The sequence below is a fragment of the Acanthaster planci genome, linkage group LG12 (assembly GCF_054643075.1).
Source record: "Acanthaster planci isolate LZ-2023a linkage group LG12, COTS_SCS, whole genome shotgun sequence".
In the NCBI taxonomy this organism is placed as follows: domain Eukaryota; kingdom Metazoa; phylum Echinodermata; class Asteroidea; order Valvatida; family Acanthasteridae; genus Acanthaster; species Acanthaster planci.
This window is the reverse complement of record NC_141788.1, coordinates 3,168,550-3,196,283: the sequence shown is the minus strand read 5'-3', so window position 1 is coordinate 3,196,283 and position 27,734 is coordinate 3,168,550. Positions and strand designations below refer to the sequence as shown.

Here is a 27,734-nt window from a genome sequence, read left to right as displayed (position 1 = left end):
AATTTGTTATAGGAGGCAGCATGTCCAAGCACAGTATCATAGGCCTATGCTTATCATGGCAACACATAAATGCACATTCTGAACAAATGAGAAGGCCTATCTCTTATGTACACATACCTTGTAAGACAAGATTAAAAAGGGAATGTCGTAAATTGTCACTACAAACTGTCACTTCAAATCTGGATTCATAATAAATTTCTATAAACACACGTTCTACCATGTTTAATGGCCACAATCAGAACATGTCTGTGCACGTCTTGTACACAAGTGGCCCAATATTTACACTCATGATGATACATGTAGCCTAAATCATGTTTGTTGTGTGGTAGCTTTTTGTCAAGCGGAGGTGGTGGTGTGGGGCCGATATTTTTTTGCATTTTGCTACGCTGATCAAAAACACAGGAAACCTCCAAAATCTCTAGAATCCTATTTTTAAAATCAATACCAGTCAGCGTGCTACCATCTACAAAACAAACACATCGGAAATCTTGTTGATCAGAAAAATATCCGTGGAGTCAAATGCAGGGAAGTGTGTTTCCTAGACATCTTTCTGCAATCAGAAAAAAAAAGAAAGAAGGATATATGACCAGTTTTGGATATTAGCTTCTCCCTCGCTAACCTGTGTAAACATTTGCTGGTAAACCTCCTAGTCTCCTCCCTACCAATCATGACAGTGCAGAACAACTTCCAGCCAGCTACGCAGGGTGGAAAATGACTCAATCCGTATTGACATTAACCAAGACAAATATTATCTTGTTAATAACACACTGCCTTCGACAGGGGCTGCCCGGCATTTGGGGTATCTAGTACTATCTAAATGTATTTCATGTAAGTCGCCCCCCCCCCCAATATCTACCCTCTCCCCTTCCTCCCCTGACATCTCGGTTCATTTTGCTCGTCAGACATGCTCGTGCTCCTTAGGACGTACTTGGATATATACTGTGCATGTTTATCTTGGGGGGGGGATGGGTCTAGGGGTCAGCATGACGTCTTGCGCCTGGCGACCAAGACTTACGAAGTGTTTGGCATCTTTGCACTGAGTAAATAAAGATCCTGATGCTTAAAGACAGGACGCTTAAGTGTGGTACGTGTACATGGACGTGTTTTTAATTTCAACCCAAGATGATTCGCGTGTGTCTGTGGGTGAAGTGCACCCTCCACGACATGATGAAGACTAAATCATGGAAATGAAATTCAATTTTCAGGAATCCTTTTTTCCTTTTCTGTGAATAAAAAGAAAACTGAAAACTAAACACAGGAAAAACAAAGACCAAACTCCAGACAATCTCTTAACCTAAAGCCCAATTATTTAATACAGGTATGTACATGTACATGTAACACACATGGACATGTACATCTGCCACTGACGCCAAACATTTCTGATTAGGAAAAGTCAGTTAAATTTGAATGACACCCAAAAAGGATCTGCAACAAAATATTCACTTGCAAAATTTTTCGAATGCTGTAAAAAAAATAAAAAGTCAAAAGCACTAAAATCTTAGGACAAACTTAGAGGCAAGGACAAAGACTTTTGTTTGGGGCAAACAACTTTAGAGCCAATAATTAAAGTCATTCGATGAGTTTCACTTAAAAGATACAATAGGCCATATATCTGTGTGTCGGTGGAACCTTGGGGGCGGGTCAGACAACACAAACCCTTATTGGGCCACTGACCCCTACAAAAACTGACCGTCAGGCCCAATGTTGCAGTCCACTGTGACATACACAAACACTGCAGGATCGCCTCCTGAGCAAAAACATCACTCGATCGTCCCCCCCCATGTCCTTTAAAAATTCACCAACAACCCAAACACTCCCAAGGGACAGACGTATCAAGTGTGTGTGCCCATCGTAAATCTTTATTGTGTGTAATGATTCTTTTTTTTCTCTCTCTCCAAGAATGGACAATGGTTGCCCGGCAGTTAAAACAGGAATGCATGGGCTTTAATTAAAAGCATTCAGAGATGACAGGCAGGGCACTTGCAGAATGGAATTTCACAGTCCAGGGATGTTCGTTTCAATTTGTTTCGATGTTGATAAATTACTCCAGGCAAGTGTAGCTGTTTAGCTCATTTCAGGCGGAGTCACATGTACATGGACATGTAAGGAGCTATCGGAAAAATTTGGAGCTGTCATGTTAAAGTCGCAGAGCCATGGAGCCTTGTCTGGATTCTTGAATGCCGTTCGCGTGCGGTTAGGAAAGGTGTAAACATGCTGCTGCATGGTCCAAGGGGTGTGAGAAGGCACATGTGAAAAAAAAAGGTCAATTATCTGCAAACAAAGCAGTGACAAATATTACGCGGTCGTGCCGTTCAGTCTCTGCATGCACATAAAGGCTAATGTATGAAACCTTCATGTTCGTTTCTATGCACGTATATTCATGCACAAAAATGGTATGACAACATGAGCTCTTGGAGAGAGTGCCCTGGGGCAGGTGGCTCGTGTGCATCATATGCCTCTGTGACCAATAGGGGGTTGTGACTTGCTAAAATGAAGGTGTGCAGTGAGTTGAACAATGCAAGTGAGAGTGTGGTGACACCGCCACATCTCCTTGGATTAGATACTGCACACGTAGAGAAATTATAAGATGAAAAATTCAAAGCAAGAGTTACCGAGCCGATCCACTCCAGACATAAAAATTGGGTGAAGCAGCTGATTCCAATGTACAAGTTTTTATTAGGGCATATCAAGGGTACTAAAAAAAATAAGTCAACAGAGATGATGACCAATACCTGTCTGAAAGTTAAAGAAAATGAATAACCAATAAATTGCATGAAATGTTGTTTCCTTCTTACATGTACAGGTTTGAGGTTAATTGTTGTAGGACAGCGTTTCCCTTACTGTAAGTACCTAACTTACCAGGAATGGTCCATGTAGTCATAACAAGAACATTATTTACACTTGACTACAAAAATAAAACACATTATGTACAAAATAATATTTTACCATTTGTAAAACACTCTGGTTCTCATATAACAGGTATTCGACTGTTACTTTTGAGTTGTTTTTGCAATCTCACAATTTCAAGGAAATGGAGCGGCCTCAAGAAAATGGCTCAGAAAGTCATGTCTGAAATTACCCGCTCTTGAAAGTCTCGATACAATGCTTAAAACTAAACAAGGCGAATGTTATGAAGGTTTCGACCGCAAGACAGCGGCAGTCAAAATTATCTATTCATGGCCGCGTGCGTAAAGTGCACATGATGTGCCACATGTTCTGCGAAAGTACAACGATGCAGTTGAAACGGAATGAAAGGAATGCGATGTGACTCAGAAAAAGGGACCAGCATCAGGTGAGAGTAGGGCGAAAACTCGACCTGAAATTGAGGATTTGGAACTGCAATCCACATGTACCTCGCCCTGTAGTTAGTTGCTCCTCTTTATTATTCATCCCTATCTTTGCACGAGAGTGCTTGTTTGAAGCCATATACTTAGGAGTATACTGCTGTACATGTACGTTCCAAGGGACCATACCTAATGTCACAATAGAGGCTTTGCGTGGTAGCCATCTCGAAGGGCAGTTCTTTTGTTCTACAGGGAAACCTCCTTTGTGCATACCCTGTGGAACAGAAGCACTCACCTGCAATATGGCAGTCGTGCAAACCCTCTACGGGAGCAACAGGAATGTTGTAAACTTGGACAATTTTGAAAAAGGGATCACTCGGGAGAAATGGCTTTTTTTCGTGCAAATAGCCAAATTAGCTGTACCTATTTTATTTAACAAATGGTCCTGATATATACATGTACGATACTTGAATGCAGACTGAACCACGTATACGCACGGGCGTCCACTGACCATAAAGTGCAGATTGTGACATCAGCAGTACAAGGTGATCTTCCTTGGAAGTCTTGAACGCAACAAGGCCCTATGAACTGTACATGTGTAAGACTGTGTTGGTTGAACTAAATGCTTGACTAGGCAATGCAGTGCTCTCCGGGCAAATCAGCTGTTTTGGTGTCTCAGAGCAGGACAGTGGAGGCAAAAACCCAAGGCCATTGGCAGCCTGTTCAACACTGGGGCATCTGCATGCCACACGCGTTTAGTGTTTAGAAGGCAATTTGATGCATGCCTCCTGGCTGAAATTTCGACATCACTGCAAATGAGGTCTACAAGAGGCAGAAACACTATCGCTTTGTTTCTTAAACACCACCCATGATCGACTTATTCATGTAAATGTGCTGGTAAATATATTTTAACTTGTAATGAAAGGAAAAACCTACTCTTCAACTTGTAATAATTTCAGATCTGTAGTGTGTCAAATTTTTGATGTAATGTAACCCTTGCTTGGGTTTTTGAGGGTATGCTCCAATGAATGGAATAAAATAAAGTGACATCAACTGAGAGTCCAAAGTTACCCGCAGGTTGGTGCTATCAATGCATCCAAGGGTTGGCACACATTAGGCCTTTTCACACTTCAGCCTGTCAACCCAGGTTGAACTCAACCCTGGGCGAGCCCATGGCTGCCCTGGGTTGAAAATTGGATTTTTCAACCCCGCATGCAACCCAGCATAGGTTTCACACTTGTTTCGTATGAATTAGGCTTATCGGGGCGAGTTCAACCCAGAAATTGAGCACAAGCAATTTTCAACCCGGGTTGAAAATCTCAACCCTGGTCCGGAGCAGGGTTGAAGTCAATCTCGGGGTTGACGCAGGGTTGGAGCAGGGTTGAAAATTTTCAAATGTGAATCGCCGCCAGTTTTCAACTCTGCTTCAACCCTGTGTCAACCAGTAGGATTTGTCTGGTGTGAAATGGCCTCCTGTCACGTCTTCCTTTCCAACATTATCCGGTTTGCAAGAGCGACGTCACTTCACTTTAAACCACGCCCACTGCACACATGCACTGCACATAGGGTTACAAGCATTGATCGCCGTTTATATGGAACTGTGGAACCAGAAGTTAACATGCAACTTCTGCGATCATCCAGTGGCAGCCTGCGAATCGTGGCTTGTCCGCCTTTGTGACGAAGTCACTTACGAACTGGATACCAGGCAATTACGTCATCAAACACACTAACCAATACTTGTTCCATAGTTGTGAGTACAAACACTCGTCATGACACCAATTTGTGGGGACCAAAAATTGCTGTGAGGACAGAAGAATGTCCCCATGACTTAGTCCTAAGTTGCATAACAAAAGAAAGAAACTGTCCACCTCTGACGCGCTGTGAACATGGTGATGGCCTGCCCATACAACAAACAGGTATTCTTGAAGCAGAGCAGTGTGTACACCATGGGCAAGGTGAACAGTCTGGTATGCACCCCTGTCACTCCAGCTGATCGATTGAATACGCCAGCCACCCACCTCCAGAGACTCTAACCTTGCCACTGCAGCCAGTGTCATGAATAAAATGCTGACACGTACTGTACGAATAAAAGGCCCATGCCAAACCAGACCGTGTGTCCTGCTTCGTGATTTACATTAAGCTGGGGCCACGATGTGAGCCACTCTAATTCTGGGGAAAAATAAGGTAGAACTGGGAACAGACTTTTAGGAAGAAAAATGACAGGTCTGGAAGTGGTCCCTCCCCCCCTCCCGATTTGATATTTCGTGGTCTCTGATGCATACATGGTGTAAAACCACGGAAAGCACGTGAAGTGTTTTGAAAGGGAAAAAAATCGACATCTTTCATTTTCATTACCACCAACCTCTAAAGTTAAAAATACATCTTTTCAGTATTTTCCTTTTTTGACCTGCTGATAAATACAAACTGTAAGCAGCCAGCAAACTTTTCAACAAGATTTACACTACTCAAACGCCACAAGCCAATTGATTCAGAGGCCTATTGGGAACGTACCTATCACCAGCATATCCTCATTTCCAACCTCCTCCCAATTCTGTCTGACAGTCTTGGTTTGTACCGAGGTCTCACAAAACATGCCATGACATGTACAAGTATTTCATCTCAACATTTCTAAATAATTTCCCTCAATGGAGGATTTGACAAAGCGTTATCTGACATTAAGTGCCCAAGGTGACCCTAACGGTTAACACCTTGAGGACTGTGTATGCCACTTAGTGCATGTATTTCATCGGCTGGGGAGATCCAGATCCAAGGTGTATATGAACACAGGGCCTGTTCATTTCAAACAGATCGAGATCACAATCAGTGATCCAACGTTGATACACTGACACCAGAGCCTGTCGAGAGGATAGAGCAAACCAGCTTTGGGATCACTGATTGAGATCCAGATCAGTGTGAAACAAAAACAGGTCCATAACGACACCAGCAAAAATGGGGATTGCTTTATACATGTACCTCCATCATCTTAGTAGTTTTGCTCTTATACCTCCCCAAACAAAACAAAGCAAACCAAACCAAATGAATTCCAAAGCCTGGAATAAACAGTGGGCTGAAAAAAAAACAGTCCAAGTAAACAAATGTGTTATCCAAATATTTATAATAAACATGAGCAGTGGGTGACAAGAGACACATCTAGGGGTTCGGCTTATTTGCCGCAAGAAGTTTCTTTCTACAACATAACTGCACTGCCTCACATCTGTAAGAGGCACCGAATGTGCAATTCAACAAATTCCACTGGGAAAATGTCGCTCCAGCCTTCAGGAAGAAAAAAGCACTGTTGGGTGGGATTCCGCTACTTGAAGATGAGTAGTCAGCCCTGCAGGACTGACTCTGATGCCCATCATGTCCACAGCCCGTTGGTGCCAATTAGGGACATGATCATTTGAATCTATAAATTAAGACTGTTTGGGGGGAAAGCGAGTATTTAGCAGTGATTGATTCTTGTTTTTCACCCTGGAGAGGACTTTGAGACTGAAGCTGTCATGAAAATCACAGTGCCTGAGAGGTACAGGAAAGAATGACAGGTTGTTGGAGGGTGTCGTGCAAAACTAAGGGAAATGAATGAAGTGGGAATTCAACGACATTTCCACATTCTATCATCTCTATCATGTGACAGTAACGGATGTACACATACATGACTGTATGAAATTATCAACTGGGACTTGTACTAGTATCTACGAATATTAAAGAAGGGTGGTGTCCTTCTCCCTGATGTTCTTTCAACACTGATTCCCAACATGTGAACTACATGGACATGTACATGTACATGTCCATGCACAGGGTGTACTTTCATGGAGTCCAAAAAAAAAAAAAACATGTACAAGGAGAGTAAAAAATTCTGGGTGTCAGTTTGCACTCATGTACATGTACTGCACTCATGTACATGTACTGCACTCATTTACATGTACTGCACTCATTTACATGTACTGCACTCATTTACATGTACTGCACTCATGTACATGTACTGCACTCATGTACATGTACTGCACTCATGTACATGTACTGCACTCATGTACATGTACTGCACTCATGTACATGTACTGCACTCATGTACATGTACTGCACTCATGTACATGTACTGCACTCATGTACATGTACTGCACTCATGTACATGTACTGCACTCATGTACATGTACTGCACTCATGTACATGTACTGCACTCATGTACATGTACTGCACTCATGTACATGTACTGCACTCATGTACATGTACTGCACTCATGTACATGTACTGCACTCATGTACATGTACTGCACTCATGTACATGTACTGCACTCATGTACATGTACTGCACTCATGTACATGTACTGCACTCATGTACATGTACTGCACTCATGTACATGTACTGCACTCATGTACATGTACTGCACTCATGTACATGTACTGCACTCATGTACATGTACTGCACTCATTTACATGTACTGAGCTCATGTACATGTACTGCACTCATTTACATGTACTGAGCTCATGTACATGTACTGCACTCATGTACATGTACTGCACTCATGTACATGTACTGCACTCATGTACATGTACTGCACTCATGTACATGTACTGCACTCATTTACATGTACTGAGCTCATGTACATGTACTGCACTCATGTACATGTACTGCACTCATGTACATGCACTCATGTACATGTACAGTACACATGTATTTGTACACAATGAAAGTGCATGCGCGTCCTGCACTGCACGAATAATGGAACATGGAGTTTCATCTAGTCATTTGCTCCCAGCTGAATGCGTCGCAATTTTTTCACAAAGATTTCCTGAGCGTTCCTTTTGTGCAACATTAACCCCCTTAGGCAAAGATACATTCTTGACACAGTTGTCCTATCAGTCAAAACCAGTCAAATTTCCCATGTGTGTCTGTGTACTGGGGGAAATCAAGTGGAAGGAATCTTTGACTGTTTTTGACATTTGTAGCAGAAGGAGGGTGTAATGAACGTGTACTGAAAGTTGAACTTCGCGGGGAACAGCACTGCATTACACTCCCATTTTGCTGATTCTTTGCACTATGGTAAACTGCGTTGTTGGAAAAAACAAATTATGAATGGTCAAATCTTGAGTTGTGAAAAGAAGTGAAGATTTTGAGCACTAAACAGGCCTCTCTGCCCATCTCTGTCGTGTATCCGGTACATGTACGAGTATATGGGTATATGTTACAGGCCCGAATGCATTATATGCAGTAATTCTAAGCAGTAAAAACCTTGGTGCGATCTCTTTACATGTGGGTAATCCAAAATAGAGGTCCATTTTTTTGGTGTCCCTGTCACATCTGACATATGATTTTGTACGTTCAGAACATATTTCCTAATTTCCAAGAGTGAAGAATTAATGCAAATCGCCTGCCAAACAAATAGTAATAGTTTGAAATCAATTCCGGTGATATTTCTATGTGAAATAACAAAGGTCAAATGTAACAGGGACACGAAAATGCCACACTTTTGGACCCCTAATTTCTGGAATTACCCATGTGCATGTAATCATTATGCTCATGTACATGTATGGAGCACACCGCTGAACAAATTCTTCAGTGCACCCTGTACCAATACACTGTCCATGTGTACAACATGCACAGCTCTGTAAGTGCACATCTTATTAGACGATTTCCATAACCGCTGGGCACTGCAAACACGTAAATGGGGATTTAAGTGCTTACCATTGGTTACTTACTGCGGGGAAGGGGGGAGGGAGGAACGCGGCGCTACCGTGCGGCCTCAATCCCAAGGAAGGTGTTGGGTGCATGCGCAGGTGGGTTGGAGAAAAAGAAAACAAGAAACAGGCCGTGTTTCCTGCATAAAATTGGATGAAGACCTCCCAGATGCACTGCGTACATGTACGTAGCCTAGCTGACTACATAAATCACAGCAGTTGTTGCCTGTGATGCCAAATACACTACATGTACATGTAACTCTGAAACTCTCCAACTGCATTTGCATCTGGCCTTTTACTTTTTAATTCTGTAACTGTAATTGAATTTTTGGGTTACTCCATTATCAAACCATTCTTTTATTTTTGAAAGTGTACATTTTGAATGGTAGGCTGCTGTACTGTTCAAGTTTCTTCTACCAGTTTACTGTTCGCCTGTGTAATGTGATCGACAATATCTTTGCTCTAGAACTGGGCTAGACAATTCGCACAAAGAAAAATACCGTAGATTTTAAATCAGTTTGAGTGAACTTGACATTGAATAGAAATAGACATACACGTCACATGTAATGTGCATGTATTTCTAGGAAAGTTAACTGTAAAAAAATCTTAATCTCAGAGCGATGAAAAACGGCACAGATTCAAACCTCTTTTGCGATGGGCATAGTAGTTAGGAAATGCAGACTTGGGGAAGCCACGATCACTGCTCATAGAGTACCTTCCATGCACTGGGTCACTGGGTAAACAAAATATGCGCCCATCCGGGGACAACTTACAGAAATTACAAGTCCTCAGCACCTTCGGAATGGGCAGGTGGGCTGCAAATCAATCCACTCTGTGGTCCTACCGGCGGACTGCCTCCACAGACTACCCTGCAGTTAATTACTTTATCTTCCACTGTTTATGCAACGTACATGTATATGTACCATGGACACACAAGCGCATCGACTTGGGAACCACAATAAATGGCCGAAGATTGCTACTCAAAAAAAACAACATTCCCACCTTCCTTGACTGCATCCAAGAGAACAAACATTGCCCATTCCATTACTTTACATGTACAAGATGATCACTATTGAGCAATGTTTACCCCCGTAGCACCAAAAATTTGAACTATCCCACAATGCACTGCAGGCAAAGCGGCATTCGCATGCCTATTCTGCATGGGTGAATCATGTGAAAGACCTTTCCTGGGGAAAGACGGAGGAACACCACTTATCCCGACAACGTAATGCATCCTCAACCATTAAAATGCTCATGTACCAGCATCATGCCACATCAGGACCTGTTTTGCGGGCACACCACTTCCAAAAATAGCTTGCGGTGCCGCATCAGGACTTTTTTTGCGGGCGCACAACTTCCAGAAATAACTCACCGTCGACAAGTCATTGATCAGCTTTGAAGATTATCTGCCTGAAAGGCTGGCTAAGTTGTTTTCAACTGAAGCATAACATGAGAATAACCATGGCGGGCCCAAAAAAAGGCCTTCATCTAAGAAATGTGTGAACTGCATCACGAAGAAAACAAACGTCCTTCCTTAACATACTGAAAATATCTGCCTTAAAGGAAAGAAATGCCTTCCAACTCAACTATAAACTATTTGAATTATTTGCCAACTGTAATCATTTGTTTTGAAAATACAGCTTTTCCTAATTCCTCTGTCACTAAATCTCCTTGGGTTTTTGCAAACACCTGCACCTTGCTTTCCTGTGGACCCATCTGCGTCATTGGCATTTAAAAGATGAAGTATCCCTCTCCAATTAGAGGACTTGGACATGATAATACATGTAGCAGCAAAAAAATACCCTCTTGCAGGTGGCTCGTCACTTGGAAAAAAATCAGGCCAATTTCCTCTTTTCATTGCCAATTTTAATTATACTTGTTCCAAGGAACACCTGTATCTAACGTTTGGCAAGTTTTCTTGAACAAATGTGCCACTGTTAACAAAACCCGCCCACTCAGTGGTCGAGCGGATCAGCATTTATGTGGACTTTTCAATGAGGCCACCAAAAAGTCTCCGGTTTCTAGTCAGGAGCTGGCTCCAAAAGTGGTGCGGGACGCGGCCTTTTTTTTTTAATCCTCACTTTTTTTTCTAGAAATGATGTACGTATAATGCGCAATGTCCATCACGACTGCACACACACATAAGCCGGCCGCTACCAACATTAAAATAGACTGGCCCCCGCACTTTTTACTATTTAAAAGCATTTTCAGCTTGCATATGTACACAAAATATAAGACCACCTCGTTTGTCTGGTCCCAGATGTAAATTTTATAATACAGAAATGATGTCATCTGAAAAAAGTGCCCGACTAAAATGTATGGGGAACTAGAGGGACTCCTTTACTGTACATATTACTCAACCGTCACCCATCAAAAACACGTTAAAATTACACAGTAGCAGGATTCCAGTCGATTAAGCAAGCTCGGCAGCTTTTGGACATCGTTTTATACCAAATAAAAACCCTTTTTTTGTCGACGTGCAGGTCTACGGCGACGCACGTGCGGACCAGAAACCGGAGACTGTTTTTTTGGGGGGGGCCTAACGGCTCTCAAGACCTATGGCATATTGGAAATGCAGCTTATCAACCGCTGTTACGGGTACAGTCCTTACTATATGAGCTTTGCATTTGAACTAGAGGACACTGTGTAACCGGCATATCATATTCTCAACTGGGTAGGCACAAGCCAATACTGTGTATACATGCCAGGAATGTATCTGGTGCACGTACCAAGGTATTGCATTGCATACAGGGTGTATCTCTTACATGTGGTTGGAAATGTTTGCCTCCATATGCTCCACATGTGTACAATGATACACGGGTGAGATTGACCAATGATAAAAATAGCTGAAAACAGCTGAAAAAAGGCATCAAGAAGCTCAACTGTGAAAATCTCCTCTATCCTTTTGTACAGAGCCAGTGAGGAAAAAAAGCTGCAATCCAAAACAAAAAAAAGCTGAAATCAGCTAAAAAGCTGAGAAATCGCATCCCTGTATGTAAACCAAAATCATGAAAATGAGGCACCTCTGCACCCCCTTCTATCCTCTTCTGCAATGATTCTTTCATGAAATTTGTTCCTGCTTCCGTGTCAAAATGAGAGGAGCCATTAACTGTTACCAGCCAACAGAGTACCGGTACCAGCACCATCAGTCTGATCCTGCATGGGGACATGTACATGTACATGCACATAGGAGTATGTACATGTACATGTGTGTACTAAGCCTTGTTTCTGCGGCTACATGTAACTGTAACTTTCGCTAACGACTCACCATGTGGTGGACCGCGGCGACCACCTGAGCATAGATGGGCTTGCACTCGGCCTCACTCAGCTTGCCCTCGTTGGAGATCTTCGTGAAGAGTTCACCGCCAGCGGCATACTCCATGACCAGGTGCAGCTTGGCCAGGGTCTCGATCACCTCGTACAGCCGGATGATGTTGGGGTGGTGGAGCTTCTCCATGCAGGAGATCTCCCGTGACAGCAGCCGCTGGGTCTTCTGGTCTAGCTTGGTCTTGTCCAGAATTTTGATGGCTACTTTTTCTGGGGGGTGGGGGGGGAGGAAAGAGCAAATGGAAATATTCAAGTGTTACGCGAGCTTCATCAATGAGACACAACCATTTGGAATTTGTGCTCAGTGCTTTCCGCTGTTGGAATCAAACTGCCTAAAGTCAAGAAGTTATTCAGCCTCAAGTCAGAAGACGTCCAAACTGCCAAACGAATGGTACATGTACATGTACTTCAGACCAATCATGCGGCCGATTTGCAATACGAATTCTGATAGACCAAGATACCGGTACAATGCTACTCCGACCAGTACTTCCTGACTACTTGTGAGAAAGTTCCAGAAGCATATTTGAGCACGGTCTGCATACTACATGTGCATGTACCTGCCAGCTCAGGTAGCTTGTCATTTTAACATACATGTAATGAGCGATGGTCAATCAATTAAGATCTCAGAATGAATCACAAGGGTCAAGAAAGGTGAGCACGCTGAAAATTTGCATGTCTGCTCGAAGGTATACATACATGTACATGTACATATGCATCTGCCAAACTTAAATCTTGCTGTATAGCACGGGGGGGGTTGTATGTACATAGAATACAGAATTGTTGAATGGTTCAAATGACCACTCTGGTGACCTCCATGTACATGGAGAAGTAATGACTGTGGCAGTATACAGAACAACATTAACGCCAAGGTCATCTGCACCTACCAGTATTAAGCACTATTGTGAAACGCCCATATTCAGGGGTGAGATGGGAAGAAAATGAGATCTCCACAAAATCATGACCAGAGGGTATGAGGGTCCCACAGCAACGTTGGGTCTACAGTACACAATACTGTTTGCCTAAAAGCATCTCTTTAAATACCTATTTCTGTTTTGTGTGTTAAAATTTTATGTAAAAGCACCTTAATGGTAAAACACGGGATTTTCCGATTTCAAAAGAGCTTTAAAAAATCTCAAACTCAGGAAATCCTGATGAAAAATCCTGAAATCACAAAAAGGCCTGAAAAACTCACCCCTGCAAAATACATGTACATAACCTACACACTCCGATCATGGGGCAGCCATCTTGCTTTTCTATCATCAAACCAATGTAACCAAACTAAGCCATGTCCGAAACGGGCTTCCAGGGCTACGGCTAGGTCTATTGTCTACGCGTCTCTGCAAATTTCCAATGGAGCAAAGACCTAGACCTAGCTCTAGACAACAGATTCGGATGCAGCCTAAGTCTGGAAGGGGAAATGGTCTGTTCCCTTTTATCAATATGTGAAGTTGTATAACTATTGTCAATGGGGCTACAGGGTACAAGACAAACATGGCAGCATCATGATAAAAATCTATACAGTGTATCCATCACATGGCATTGGCAAGCACAAATGATGTGTACATGTAAGTCCACATAAGACTCTAACCACACGGAAGTGACAGTGCACCTGCTCGTTATCAAGCTACAAAAATAACACATGTAAATGTACATCTCATCAGAGTCTGCTTGCATCTCTGGCTGTCATCGTCCTCCCCTCCCCCCTTTGGCAACCATCCACATCACCGTCGGGCTCATCAGTGAGACGATGCCCTGTCATTACCCACTGCCAGGTGTTTCTCCTGGCCAGTCCAGGCTCAAACTTGCCAAACACCCCACGGATATTGGAGAGGAAATGTTGCTGTGATTATAACGGGGGGGAGGGGAAGAGAAGAGAGAGAGTGAGAACACAGAAGCGAGATAAGTTTTGAGGGCCCGCGAAGTGGCCATTTTCCATCCTGAAGGAAACGGCAATCTCGCTTGGTTTGTGACGACAAACCTGGGAGGAAATCAAAAAAAAGTTCAATCAGATGGTCTCGCTCACCGGAGCGTGATTCCGTTTGACAGCGGTTCCTCCTCATCTTGCCTTGCATGCCAAAGAAGGCAGACCGGGGGCAGGAGTCCTGACCCGCCATCTGCCGTGCTCATTTTGCAGGTTCGCCTTCACCGTCCGGCATGTCCTTCACAATTTTCAGGGCCAATGAAATTACTGGCTCATTGATTATACGCAGTGCTCCAAGATAATTGGGTGAGCGCATGTTACAATGCAGGCACGTTCGGTCATCCGCATTCCTTGAAGAGGTTTGGTAGCTGCCCTTGTAAATGCACTTATCAATTTCAGCAGCTTCAACATAAACGGTTCTCAAAATAACAGCTCTGCACAGATGTACATGTATACATGTTATATTGTACATGTACAAGTACATCACATATCCTCTACAATGTACATGTACATCTTTTTACATGTACCTATATTATTCCCAACAGAAGCACTTCTCTGCTTGGTAAATGAGGAGAGTGAATACCTGTCCGTAATTAAATCCAAGATCTACTTCAAACCAAATACTGGTAAACTCCTCAACTCCCAACCATGCAAAACACAAAATGCAGTGGCTGACATTAATGACAGGGACTGGCCAAACCATCAGTTTCCTGCCTTCGATTGATCTAAAACCCAACCCCCTGACTGTGATTGGACAGAATCAAAAGGGACTAAGGAAGGCAAGAGGCAACTTGAATTTGGCTGGACACAACATGTACCTATTACTCTCAACAGAACGTACACTCAACAAAAATACAGACAAATCTGAATATCCTTGAGATGCCTGAAAGTTCCCCATCTGATAAGCTACATTTCAAGTATTTGAGGGACCAGATCCGGCAGATTCCACGCAGTACTGGTACCCGTATAAAAAACTCTTCCCACGAGACTTTCATTGGTGTCCACAAATCAGAGAGGGTTTTTTTTACCACCCTCTTCCGTTTTTTCCCCATTCTCTCAGGAAAAATAAGGAAAAGATCCATCATTCACGTGGCAGAGCGCTGACTGAGGGAGGGGAGAGAAATGACGCGAGTGACAGGGAGTAAACCTGGACCAGGCTGTGTACTTTCGGGATTTATTTGTCCGGGGTTCTAAGGACGACAGAAGATTGCTGTCGGACTCGCTGATAATTACCCTGATGGATGGCATTACCTGGAGATATTAAACGATTGCTCCGGATAAGCATCTACCCTCTGAGACATATTTTTTTTTGGGAAGATGAAGGATGGCTCCAACTGCCCCGAGTATTTACGCATATGTATGTAAATGTAGAACCCTTCTCTTGTGGTCTTTCAGGCAGACAACTGTAATGCCATGTACTTTTTCAACCCTCTGAAGTTGATTTATTGGATAGCAGAGCCCGGTCAGTCACATCCTCGGAGGTTAAGGGTTGCAACTGGAACACAGTCCCCATGTCTTAAGTTTTATGTCCATACACAGACAGGTGCAACCTTCACAAAACCTGCCATGAGGAGCCTGCCTATGTGGGGAGGCTGCTCATACCATTGCATGCACAATAGACATGCATGCAATTATAATTAAGTTAATCAATGATAAATATGACACCTGCTTTTATTTGGGTCTAAGCATTTTCAGCTTTGCACAGATGCCACTTTTTTCATTCTAGTCTGTGGGTGAAATCATGTGAAACAATTTTGAACTTGGATTTTATGAGTCAAAAAGAAATACCCATGAGAGCGATGATTTTGACCTTTGATCTCAATCTCACCTTTTGTCAGTGCGTGTACGCCCATCTTCACCTGGGAGAAGTTTCCACTCCCCAGCTCCCCTCGTATCCGGTAAAATGCGATTCTCTTCCCCAAGGTGATCTCCTTGAGGGCCCTGGGATCATTGTTCAGGTCCTCTGTGAGCTTCTCGTAGGCCGTCAGGCGCCGCACCGGCTGCGTCCCATCCTCCCCCGCGGCACTGTCGTTGGGTAACGAGCGCTCACTGGTGGTGGTGGCAGTGGAAACGGTTGAGGGCTGTTCCGCGCTTGCATGGTGCCCTCTCTTGTCGGCGGACGACATAACGCTGGGTTGTTCCCATCAAGTCCTCAGTGGGAGAGGATTGGGCATGGCGTCAGCATGACAGAGCGGCCCAATGGTTAAGACGATGACAGTTACTGATGATGATGATGTCGTAACCTGAGATGCTACATCATTCTGCCAGAGAGATGAGAAAAGATGATAAGAGACCAGGACGGCATAAATGGCGGTGATAAAAAGGAAGATTACCACTGCAGGATTGAAAGTGTACAATAACGAAACCTGACCCATCACATGTGGAGAATCTGATAAAACCCCCATAAATCCAACACACACACGCAACCACAGGTGGCGTTTCCATTTCCTGGCTGAAAGTGTGAATGATGACTAGTTTGAATATGTACATACTGTATGCATGTGCCTACCGGGTCCATGTACATGCATGCGTAATTGTATGACTACTTCTTTCCTTCTTCAGTTTGACCCGTTTGTTAAGACCAAGCCATAAAATTGAGGGCAATCTCAAAGATACATGTACAAGCTCAAAGGTCACATTCCGTTTGAGGCGATAACAAGGTTGCTAAAATGGAAGTTTATGATGGCATTTCTTTCCCCTCCCCCCTTTTCAGCGTCTTTATCCCTCCCCAATCCATGTCAGAGGTGGACAAATGTACAGAATCTGGTTCATCACCGAAAAGTTGAGGCAACAGCCCACAAAATGTTTAGGCTGCCCTCAAGCATTCATGCCAAAAGGTAATTTGAGCCCCCCAAACCAGGCATTAATGACGTCAATGAACACTGAAATGCTACACCCGCACCATAAATTGCTTTTGAGGATGCAACTCTTAAGATCCCGAGTGTGGACCTTTTGACACTCCGGTGTAAAACAATCTTGGGTCGTCCATCCTCGTCTATTTTCTCGCAAGTCGGAACGCAAGTCATTTGTTTGTGAAACGGCCTAGGAAACCTAAACCCCCTTTCTTCATCAAACCTGCCAGCAAGTCAGAGCTTCACTGCATGAGACGGTTCAATTCCACTGGAATCTGTGCATTTTTTACGCTATCTTGTCTCTGGATCAACTTTATGGAAGGTCTGGCCCGCCAGAACACCCCCTCCTCCCTTTGAACTGTCAGAAAAAAATAAAAGTGCCACATGTTTTCAGGACTAGGTCGGACTCGGGGTCATCCGAGTGCAACTGGGGAAGGAGAGCGAGGCACTCATGTGGGCCCTGAATGGGGTACTGTATTGGCCAGTGAACTAAGCTCAGATATCTGCATGCCTCAACATGCTTCAAATCAGATCGTGTAATGAAGCCTCACGGCACATCCGAATGCACGCCCGTCTCCTCACAGATTTAAATGTACCATATTCTGCTATGACTTCAAGATAGGGGGAAATAAAATTTAATTTCTACACAGTAACTACAACAAATATCATTCCAGGGAACACACGTGAGATTCCACAATTCTTGGGATTACATCTGTATTAAATCTAATTGTCATTTTACATTTGGGCGATTCCATAAATTAGGGGTCCATTTTTCTTTGTATCCCTGTCACATCTGACGTACACGTACATGTACATGTATGACTTTGTAAGTTCAGAACACATTTTCTAATTTCCAAGAGTGATGAATTAATGCAAATTGCCCGCCAAACAAATAATAATAGTATGAAATCAACTCCCGTGATATGTCAAATAACAAAGGTCAGATGTAACTGGGACACAAAAATGTCACACTTTTGGACCCCTAATCTCTTGAATTACCCATTTACATAAAGGCATGGCACAGTTAGATGTACTTGCCCAGTGACAAAAGATGTTTTTAAAATTGTGCAATTCACATGTTGTATTTGTGATTCCATGCATGATTTTGGAGTTTATTTGGCAAGGCAGCTTTGCCCTGATCTACAGGGTTGATAAAGTCAACCTGTGCAGCTTTCACCTTGGTGTTATCATTTTCACAAAATGTTAGATGCCCGTGCACTGCGCAATAAATGGATGGCCACTGTGCACGAACATGTACGTGCACAGTTTCCAAACACATGTATTTCAATGACAGACACCCTGGCAACCAGAAGCCTCCAAATTTCTCTGAAGGTTAATGATGTCTTTAATCACTGGATTAAAAAAAATACAAATAAGCATGGACTTTTATTTTCTTAAAAATAACACGGCAACCTTCCACGACATTTAAATTTAGCGTGGTTCAGCTGAGCCACGGTTTAAGTGGAATGCTTGATGGATGCGGCTTAATTCAATTCTGAAGAGTAACTCTCGCCGGTGAAGACCTATTGTCATCCCTGCTCAATCAAGACACAATAACGTGAAGGAGGAAATTAATTTGCCTATAGGTAGTGCCGTGGAAACACTTGGAAAACATTACATTTATACTACATGTACTGTACATGATTACAAAGGTGTTTACGCGGGTAATGTACATGTACATGTTCCATACCTCTAGTTTGGACGGGTGGATTCAAAGCGCAATGCTGTTACTGGGTAATAGCAAGTACAATGTACAATCAAGAGGTGGCTTTAATGTGTTTAAATATTCTCCAGCTTGCAAGGATATTTCATCTGAGTGGTTCATGTTCAAGTTGTGCTACAACTCCTAAGGAAATCACCATGTTGCCTTTTGCACTGATGCCTCCTTACGTACAGGTGTCTCCCCTGATAAGGTTGCACTTGAAAGTGTTCTATCTTTTAAACGAAGCCTCCGGTAAAATTATTCAAATGAGAAAAGGATCCACAAAGAAGTTTAACATTTCAAGAACTACACGCATGTAATCACACACAGTCATTTCTGAGGGGCCACATGAAATGACTTCACAGGTACCGCTATGATGAAGTCCTTGTACATGTACACGTACATGTATGTTCATGTCTGCTTGTTTTTCACATTTTTTTTGTCAAACAAAAACAGAAAGACCTTTTTGTGGTTTGTATTTTTTATATTCTAATTCTCTGATAAAAAAGGATAAAGACTTGTTTCTTTTTTCAGCACGAGCTAGAGCCCGTTAGGACCGCCTTTACATGTAGGAATGAAATAATTGTCCCCAACTGTGAACACGACGCCGCCACGGGCTCATTGAGAAGCATCTTCTCCTTTGATATATTTTTCATTTCAGGTTAACAACGGTGACCTTTTTTGGTTTTCAAAACAATTAGACCACATGAAAAAAGGTAAAAATGACTGATATTGCTTTACTTCCAAACCCCCCCAAAAATAAACAAACAAAAAATGAAAAGCAATCAAAACAATCGTTTCTTGTTTCTTTAATTGAAACACAGAGATGAAACATAGAAAGTTGGGTTTTCTGTTTGATCCGACGCGTATGAAAAATAATTTCATCAACTGGTATATGAACATTAACAACATTCACATCAATTCAAACAGAGAGCCACATGCACATGTACATACCATGTACATGTATACTGCACATACCATGTACATGTACACTGCACATACCATGTACATGTACACTGCACATACCATGTACATGTACACTGCACATACCATGTACATGTACACTGCACATACCATGTACATGTACACTGCACATACCATGTACATGTACACTGCACATACCATGTACATGTACACTGCACATACCATGTACATGTACACTGCACATACCATGTACATGTACACTGCACATACCATGTACATGTACACTGCACATACCATGTACATGTACACTGCACATACCATGTACATGTACACTGCACATACCATGTACATGTACACTGCACATACCATGTACATGTACACTGCACATACCATGTACATGTACACTGCACATACCATGTACATGTACACTGCACATACCATGTACATGTACACTGCACATACCATGTACATGTACACTGCACATACCATGTACATGTACACTGCACATACCATGTACATGTACACTGCACATACCATGTACATGTACACTGCACATACCATGTACATGTACACTGCACATACCATGTACATGTACACTGCACATACCATGTACATGTACACTGCACATACCATGTACATGTACACTGCACATACCATGTACATGTACACTGCACATACCATGTACATGTACACTGCACATACCATGTACATGTACACTGCACATACCATGTACATGTACACTGCACATACCATGTACATGTACACTGCACATACCATGTACATGTACACTGCACATACCATGTACATGTATACTGCACATACCATGTACATGTATACTGCACATACCATGTACATGTAGTGACTGCAATACATGTATCAAATAATAGAGCATAAACTTGAGGTACTAAGATGGCAAACAGCACTCTGTAATGTAACCAGGCAGTGTTTGTACATGTACATATGCAGGTCCTCAGCCCCCTCCCCACATACATGCTTGAGATGTTTGTGGTAGGGTGTTTTGACTGTAGATCTGCATGATTTGTACTTGGCAAATGCATGCATCTACCCTGTACTGCCATGGTCCACTCACAGATTGTGGGGTACATGTAGGTTCTGGCCGTGGTCAAAAGAAAGAATCCAAGACTCCCATGAACACATAATTATTGTACTGTACAAACAGACTTGCTGTCCTGTCAATCAATAGTCTCATGACTTAACAAAATGTCCTATTGATTCGCCAATTGTCTGGTGTTACCAACACGGATGTTTGTTTAAAATCAACACAGCCTGTACCAGAATTAGTGCCACAAAACATTGAGATGCAACACCCAAACTGAGCCAAACCAACAATTAGTTCCAACAGCGGCTTTCATGTCTATACTGCAGGATCCCACAAGACAAGTCTCAAGGCCATTTCTCAGGGTGAATTTGGTTTGCAGTTTGTATTACGGAAAGAGCAAAGTGGGCTCTCTCTGATCTGATATTTCGCCGAGTGTGGCATCTCGATTATAAAATGGTTGAAAAATGTCACAGTTCCTGATCGAGTCACACTGTGACGAATTTGTTTAATGGTCAAATCATCTAACATGCTACATTTCTGTATGGTACATGACAGGCAAATTCAAAATATTCAATTTTCTGTTCATGTTGAACATTCCGATGGGCTGCGCATGTAAAACGTCAATGGGTGATCAAAGAGAGTTTCTTTAGCACAGTCAAAGAAACTGGTAATCTAATTAAGCTTCCATTCCAGTGTGAAATTGAAATATTAGCTGCTGTGGAAAAGGTCAAAGATGCGGTCTGATGTACAACTTGTTTGGAAAAAAACAAAACTGTGCATACCTCACTGTGTGGGTTAAAAATCATTTTATGGCCGATATTACATATTTATATTTATTCATTCAAAATTCCTCAATCCCATAGTGATCTCTTAGGAGTAAGTAGATCTGAATATTTGAATTTTGCATAGAAAACAAAATCCCAGATTACACGTGTGCATGACATATAAGTCGACGGGGGAAAAACCCTTGTAATCAAGAAGGGTCTAAACAAATCCAGCTTTCCAAAAAAAAAGGTAGATCCTATGAGAAATCAGAGAGACCAAGGAAAGTGAACAGAACAGAAATGCATGCACATGCCAATTTGAAAATAAACGTGTAGTGGCCACAAACGGCAAGACTGAATTGGCAACATTTGCATGCATGAGTACATTAACTAAATTGGAAATGCTGAAAATTCACTTGCTGGGCAAATCCTCCAAGCGCAGAGGTAGACCCTCTATTCAGTTTGTGAGCACTGAGGTATATTCTCAATATTCAGAGTATTCCAGTAAGTTCTACCATGTGCCACCAATGCTGCCCCACCGGCAATCAGCTAGATTACTTTCAATACACAAATGGCGAGACTCTCTGTTAATCAAATCATTGGACAGGACGTGGGAGGTGGGGAGAATACGACACACGATCCCCTGTCCTCATTCCAGGCTAAAATGCGATCCCCCAACTGTCTCGGGAGGCAACTGCAAGGGTCATTTTGTTGTGAGAGCGAGGGTACCGCCTCAGTGTGTCCGGAATGGATGCCGGCTGAGGTCTGCGAGTGGAGTCCAGATTCTGAAGACGGGCAGCCCAGCTCTGGTTACGGAGTCCTGAAGCCACCTGGTTCGGCACTCCAGGGGAAAAACCCTTGCCCATGTATGCAGACAGCACTGACCTCATAGAGATGATGTTGTTTTGATGCTTCGAAATGCAATTTACTCTTCTGAGATGCGTGCATAGTGGCATATGTTTTGTGCATTTGCTGCACCGCAGACACAGCTGGTGCACATGTACATGTACCATGCACAAGAAGTACATGTGCCATGCACAAAAAGTACATGTACCATGCACAAAAAGTACATGTACCATGCACAAGAAGTACATGTACCAAGCAGAAAAAGTACATGTACCATGCACAAGAAGTACATGTGCCATGCACAAAAAGTACATGTACCATGCAGAAAAAGTACATGTACCATGCACAAAAAGTACATGTACCATGCACAAAAAGTACATGTACCATGCACAAGAAGTACATGTACCATGCAGAAAAAGTACATGTACCATGCACAAGAACTAAAGTACATAATTATACAGGTCTCAATAATGTAGGCATACAGATTTCAAGTTGAATTATGGGTTTCAAACGTTCTTACATGTAAAAGATATGCGATTATACAGGCAACTTGGTGCAGGAAAAAGGGTTCCACCAAGGGGAACTCGTCTCCCCCCAAGGAAAAAATATTATTGAAAATAAGAAGAAAGGAAAAATGAAAGAAACAAAGGGAGAAAGGGGATTAAAATCACAATGTCCTTAAAAGTTTATCAGATACATAGATGTATGCTCACTGCGAATGACACAGCCATGGTTAGCCAACTGCCTGGATGTTGTGGAAATAAAAAATTAATTAGAAATACAACCTGCTGATATTAGTAACACATACATGCTCACTATGAATAATATATTCACTGTTAGCAAACTGAAAGGATCCATATTGAATAAATAAAAAAGACAACTACCTGTAAAAAATCTGCAAAATTATAATATTTGGTCATCACGAATTAAAAGTTCTGTTATGATTACATGCACATGAACGGGTACAAACAAAATAACAGAATGCAGGAAACAATGCTGACTGTTTGAAAGAAAGAACACTTTATCAGTGGAATCGTTAACAACGTGCATTAATTTGGCATACTGTGTTTTATTTCCCCCAAATAAGACATCATCCGCACGATGAAAATGAGAGCCTATTTGTAAATGCGCTGCACGCAACCAGTTCACATACCTTTAGAGTATATGCAGGTACATTTACATGTACGAGGTCTGGGCACGCGGAGAGTTACTGTACGTACAAAGTAAGTATGCACAGGTCAACAAATGTACATGTACACCCCTTGTAGAAGTTCACCACCTCAAGGTTGGAACATATAGAGGCAGGGAACACAGGAGACGCTATCTGGGTGCAAGCCGGGTATGGTCATGAATAAAACAACATATGACGTAAACATGAATAAAACAACATGCATGTATGACGTTGCATGGACCAACACTGCATTCATCGTGCACGGTGTCATCAGGGCATGTTCGTCTTGACTTGCGCCCATTATTTTATACTCAAGTTTTTAGAATAATTGTGGCCGCATGTGGAATAGAGACGGGTGCAAGTCAGTCACAGTGTACATTTGAGGAAAAAAAAAACAATTACAAAGAAATGGTGGGCACATGTGGAGTACAGACGGGCACAAGTCAGGCACATTTGGGAAAAAAACATGCCTTGATGACGCTGTGCACGACGAACACAGTATTCACTCATGCAACGTCGTAATTATGTTGTTTTATTTATGTTCCCATATGTTGTATGACCGTGCTCCTCTTGCGCCCAGATAGCATCTCCCAGGAAACTCAATCTACATGTACCGGTAGGAACAAGTACAGCTGAACACGGGTAAGAAAAGCACTGACAATACAAAGTTATGTTTATGACAAAAAAACATTTAGGTCCCACGTTTTTGTTTTTCCTTGTTTTCTGTTGCTTATATGAAGAGCTGCGGTAGTTTAACAAGGTGCTAGTCATTTGTAAAGTCTCAAGGACCTCATTAAAACAGTATTCCGTGTACGTTTACTTCCATGCGCCAACTCTGTCCAGTTTATACTTGGCCAAGTCACATACACGTGATTGATTATCTCATCTGGCACGTCTGACTCCTTGCGTAATCTGTTCCTGCCTACCACATCCTTACAGTGAGAGGAATGAGGCGCCAGGAAGAAGGCGCACAGTCAAGCAAAGTTTTGACTTTTCTCACTTCCTTGTTTTCGGCTGAACATGTACTCAGACATCAAATGCAAGAAGTGTACATGTTCAGATACAAATGCATAACCTGTACATGTGCACACTTTCACAAGCAATGGTCCATGAATAATACTGTCACGTACATGTACATGCATTCAAGCAGATCTGGGCCAATTTCATGGTGCTGCGCATAAAGTGAAAAATTTATTAAGCGTGAAAAAACCTTGCTTGACAGATCAGGTTACCAGCCAAAACTTCTTGTAATGTATATTGTTTTGGGATGGTATTCACCCGTCTGCTGGTTAGCATGACAATCACACTGAGTTCAAGCTGGTAACCTTTGTTTATTAAGCAAGTTTTTTTGTGCTTAAGCAAATTCTGCGCTGATGCAGCTCTGTGAAATTTGGCCCCTGGCAGTCTGTGCATACATGTCGGCCTACCAGTACATGTAAGCGCCAGTGCATACCGGTATTGCATGAGAACCTGTGCAAACATTACATGTAAGAACAATGACGAGAAAACTCTACATTTGTAATATAAAACTGTAAACTGTATACATGTGCAGGGTTCACACTCAGGTTAAACGTGGTACCAACCGCAACTTCCCTGCTCCCCGCCGGTACACTGCACAAGTAGTTACATATTGTATCCCAATATTGGAGTTGATGTTCTTTTTAGAAAATGCACTTTCAAAAAAGACGCTACATGATCGGTGGTGGGAATTACCACAAGTCTAAAATGAGTGCTTTCCACTGGACCGTTTGACCTGCAAGACTGCACAGTGCACAATGTACATCTGCCACTGTCTTAGGCAAAGACCACCGCACTGTGCACTGTACTGGCAACCCTTCAAAGCACTGATGAAATAAACGGTGTGCTGAAAACACAGAGCCAGCACCCAGTGATGGACTACAGCACAGTAACAATGACTGCGTATGTACCTGTACATGGCACGCATTGTACCTTGTGAAGAAAAAAGTCATAACTATGTTGTGGGGGAAAAATAAGCTCCACTGTCAGGTTTGCAATGTGTAGCATAGGGTTGCTGGCCAAACACTTGCCCACAAGGGTGGACATGGTCCTTATCTGTTCAGGGAAATGATGCGGTCGCCCGGCACTTTGACATCCTGTGACCAGACACTATACCATCCAGATGCAGTTAGCCAAGACATGGCCATGCTCGCCAAGCAGCTTTATTACAAAGCAAAGAGCAACGTCAGGCCCTCCGTATTTTGTGATTTGTATTTTTGGTCACTGTGGTCGGCAAGCAGTTTCTGGCAATTCTGTATTACATATCTCTGGAAAGCAAAGAGGGCACAGACGCTGGATTATTATTATCAATCATCTCTGGTAATGCAACCAAGGATTCCTCAATAAAAGCCCCAGGCACTGTAGCTCGCAAGCCTGAAGAAACCTGTAGCGAGGACGCAAGGAGAAGCAGTTACAGTCTTAGGGATGGGTGGAAAACCCCAGAAGAATATTCTGGGTAAAAACCCACGGAATCAGGTAGGGACTAAAAACCCAATCCACATGTGGACCGGGCCGGGATTCGAACCTGGATCGCAGAGGTGGAAGGCAAGGAAGTCAACCTAGGGTAGCTCCAGACAGTATGAGGTGCGGACTACTCGCTCATTTTGTTTTGGCTCTATTGTGATCCATGACACTTTGCACTGCTACAGACTAACATGTACAGATTGTGATAGAGGTACATGTACAATGTACAATGTACATGTGGAATAGCTCATCATGGAAGAATCTCAACACTTGGTCGCCATCCATTTGTAAACAAGGACTTGACACAGGCTGTTTTCCCTTTGTGAAGAAAATAATTTCCGCGGGCGACCAGTTATCTGTTAATTGGCAGTTCAACTTGTTCAAATAATTCCAGTGTGGTTACGGCACAGCTGAATGCATTTCAGGCTACAAAAAAAAACAACACGATACACAGGTAACTATCGCTGTTGCTAGGTGACGTGTTACACCATGGCCTCAATGTACTGTGCCCTATGGCTGCAAACCATAATCTCATTCAATGTGCCTCGCCAGTACAAAGATGGCATTGTATGAAATACGCCTCTTATCGGCTTGTACTGAAAATCAGATGTTAGTACCCACGTTTCCTCGTTGACAGCAAGCAGGTAGTTAATATTTCATTATATTTATGAATTTTTCCCTATCAATGATAACTCGTGTTTTACTTTTTTTGCACTTGAAATTTGGGAGGAATGTGTGAAAACCAGTTGCAATGGAGTTACATGTACTATTAAGACTTGGGTGACTGAATGCCAGAAACTTAACGAAAATTGATTCTGATATCAAAATTGGGTCCCTTGGTCCGCCATCCTCTTTCTACTTATTTTTTACCCTGTTGACCCCTGGAAGCCTGACTGATATTAATGCAAATAGGATAAGCCCAACTGTGGACAAGAACCACCAGTCTCAAGACAAAACCAAAGCAAACAAAAACTGTGCCAATTACAATGTACACGTACTGCACCTAAGAAACGATGCTTCCAACAGATGTCATTTGTTCTTTATGGAAACTATAGAGAAGGAGAAAAACAAACGTTTTAAAAAAATTTAAGTATCACTTAAGAGGATATTCATCAAACTATTTGCGTGCTTATCAAATGTCACATTCACTGTATCTAGGGTACAGAGTAGCATCATATCACATGTACTCCAGGGAGATTTGCATGTCGCAGCCTGTGCAGCGGTGGCCATCTCTCATCCGATGGGTGCCATCCACTACACCTGCACAAATTCTCACAATCGGAAATGTAATCTCCCTGTTGGCCTTCCAATCAAATATATCCCACACTATACAAGTACTCTCAAATTAGTGTTATTGAAAACGTATATAATAAACACCTGTAATGCCCCCCCCAAAATAAATCACTTCCTCCAAATGGAAACTGTTATAATCTCCTCTTGGTCAACACAAACATGAAATTACTAAAACCCAGAATGATTCCTGGGAACTAGTTTCATCAACTTTTGAAATTCCACAATGCTGCATGCACACAGTATGGATGTGCACGCTTGTACAGTGTACAGCCACTGTAATGATCGCTGAACCATTATAAATTCATACGTTATTCGAATGGTCCACTTCTTTAATGTATTGACATTAAGGGTGCATTTGTTTGTTATTCCCTGGGCAACACTTAACCTTCATCTAGTCATTACAATTGCGAAAAAAACCCATAATGCACTCCTGC

The 27,734-nt window shown here is 42.5% G+C and overlaps 1 protein-coding gene across 1 annotated transcript in view; it reads right to left on the bottom strand.

The window, feature by feature from the left end:
• Nucleotides 1-27,734, bottom strand: part of nim1k (NIM1 serine/threonine protein kinase) — a 46,194-nt gene that overhangs the window by 4,380 nt on the left and 14,080 nt on the right. The window contains exons 2-3 of the mRNA XM_022231569.2: nt 16,036-16,468; nt 12,228-12,496 (exon numbers count right to left, since the gene is read on the bottom strand). Of these exons, the coding sequence (XP_022087261.1) occupies nt 12,228-12,496; nt 16,036-16,333 (567 nt within the window). The 5' untranslated portion in view covers nt 16,334-16,468. The remainder of the gene's footprint in view (nt 1-12,227; nt 12,497-16,035; nt 16,469-27,734) is intronic.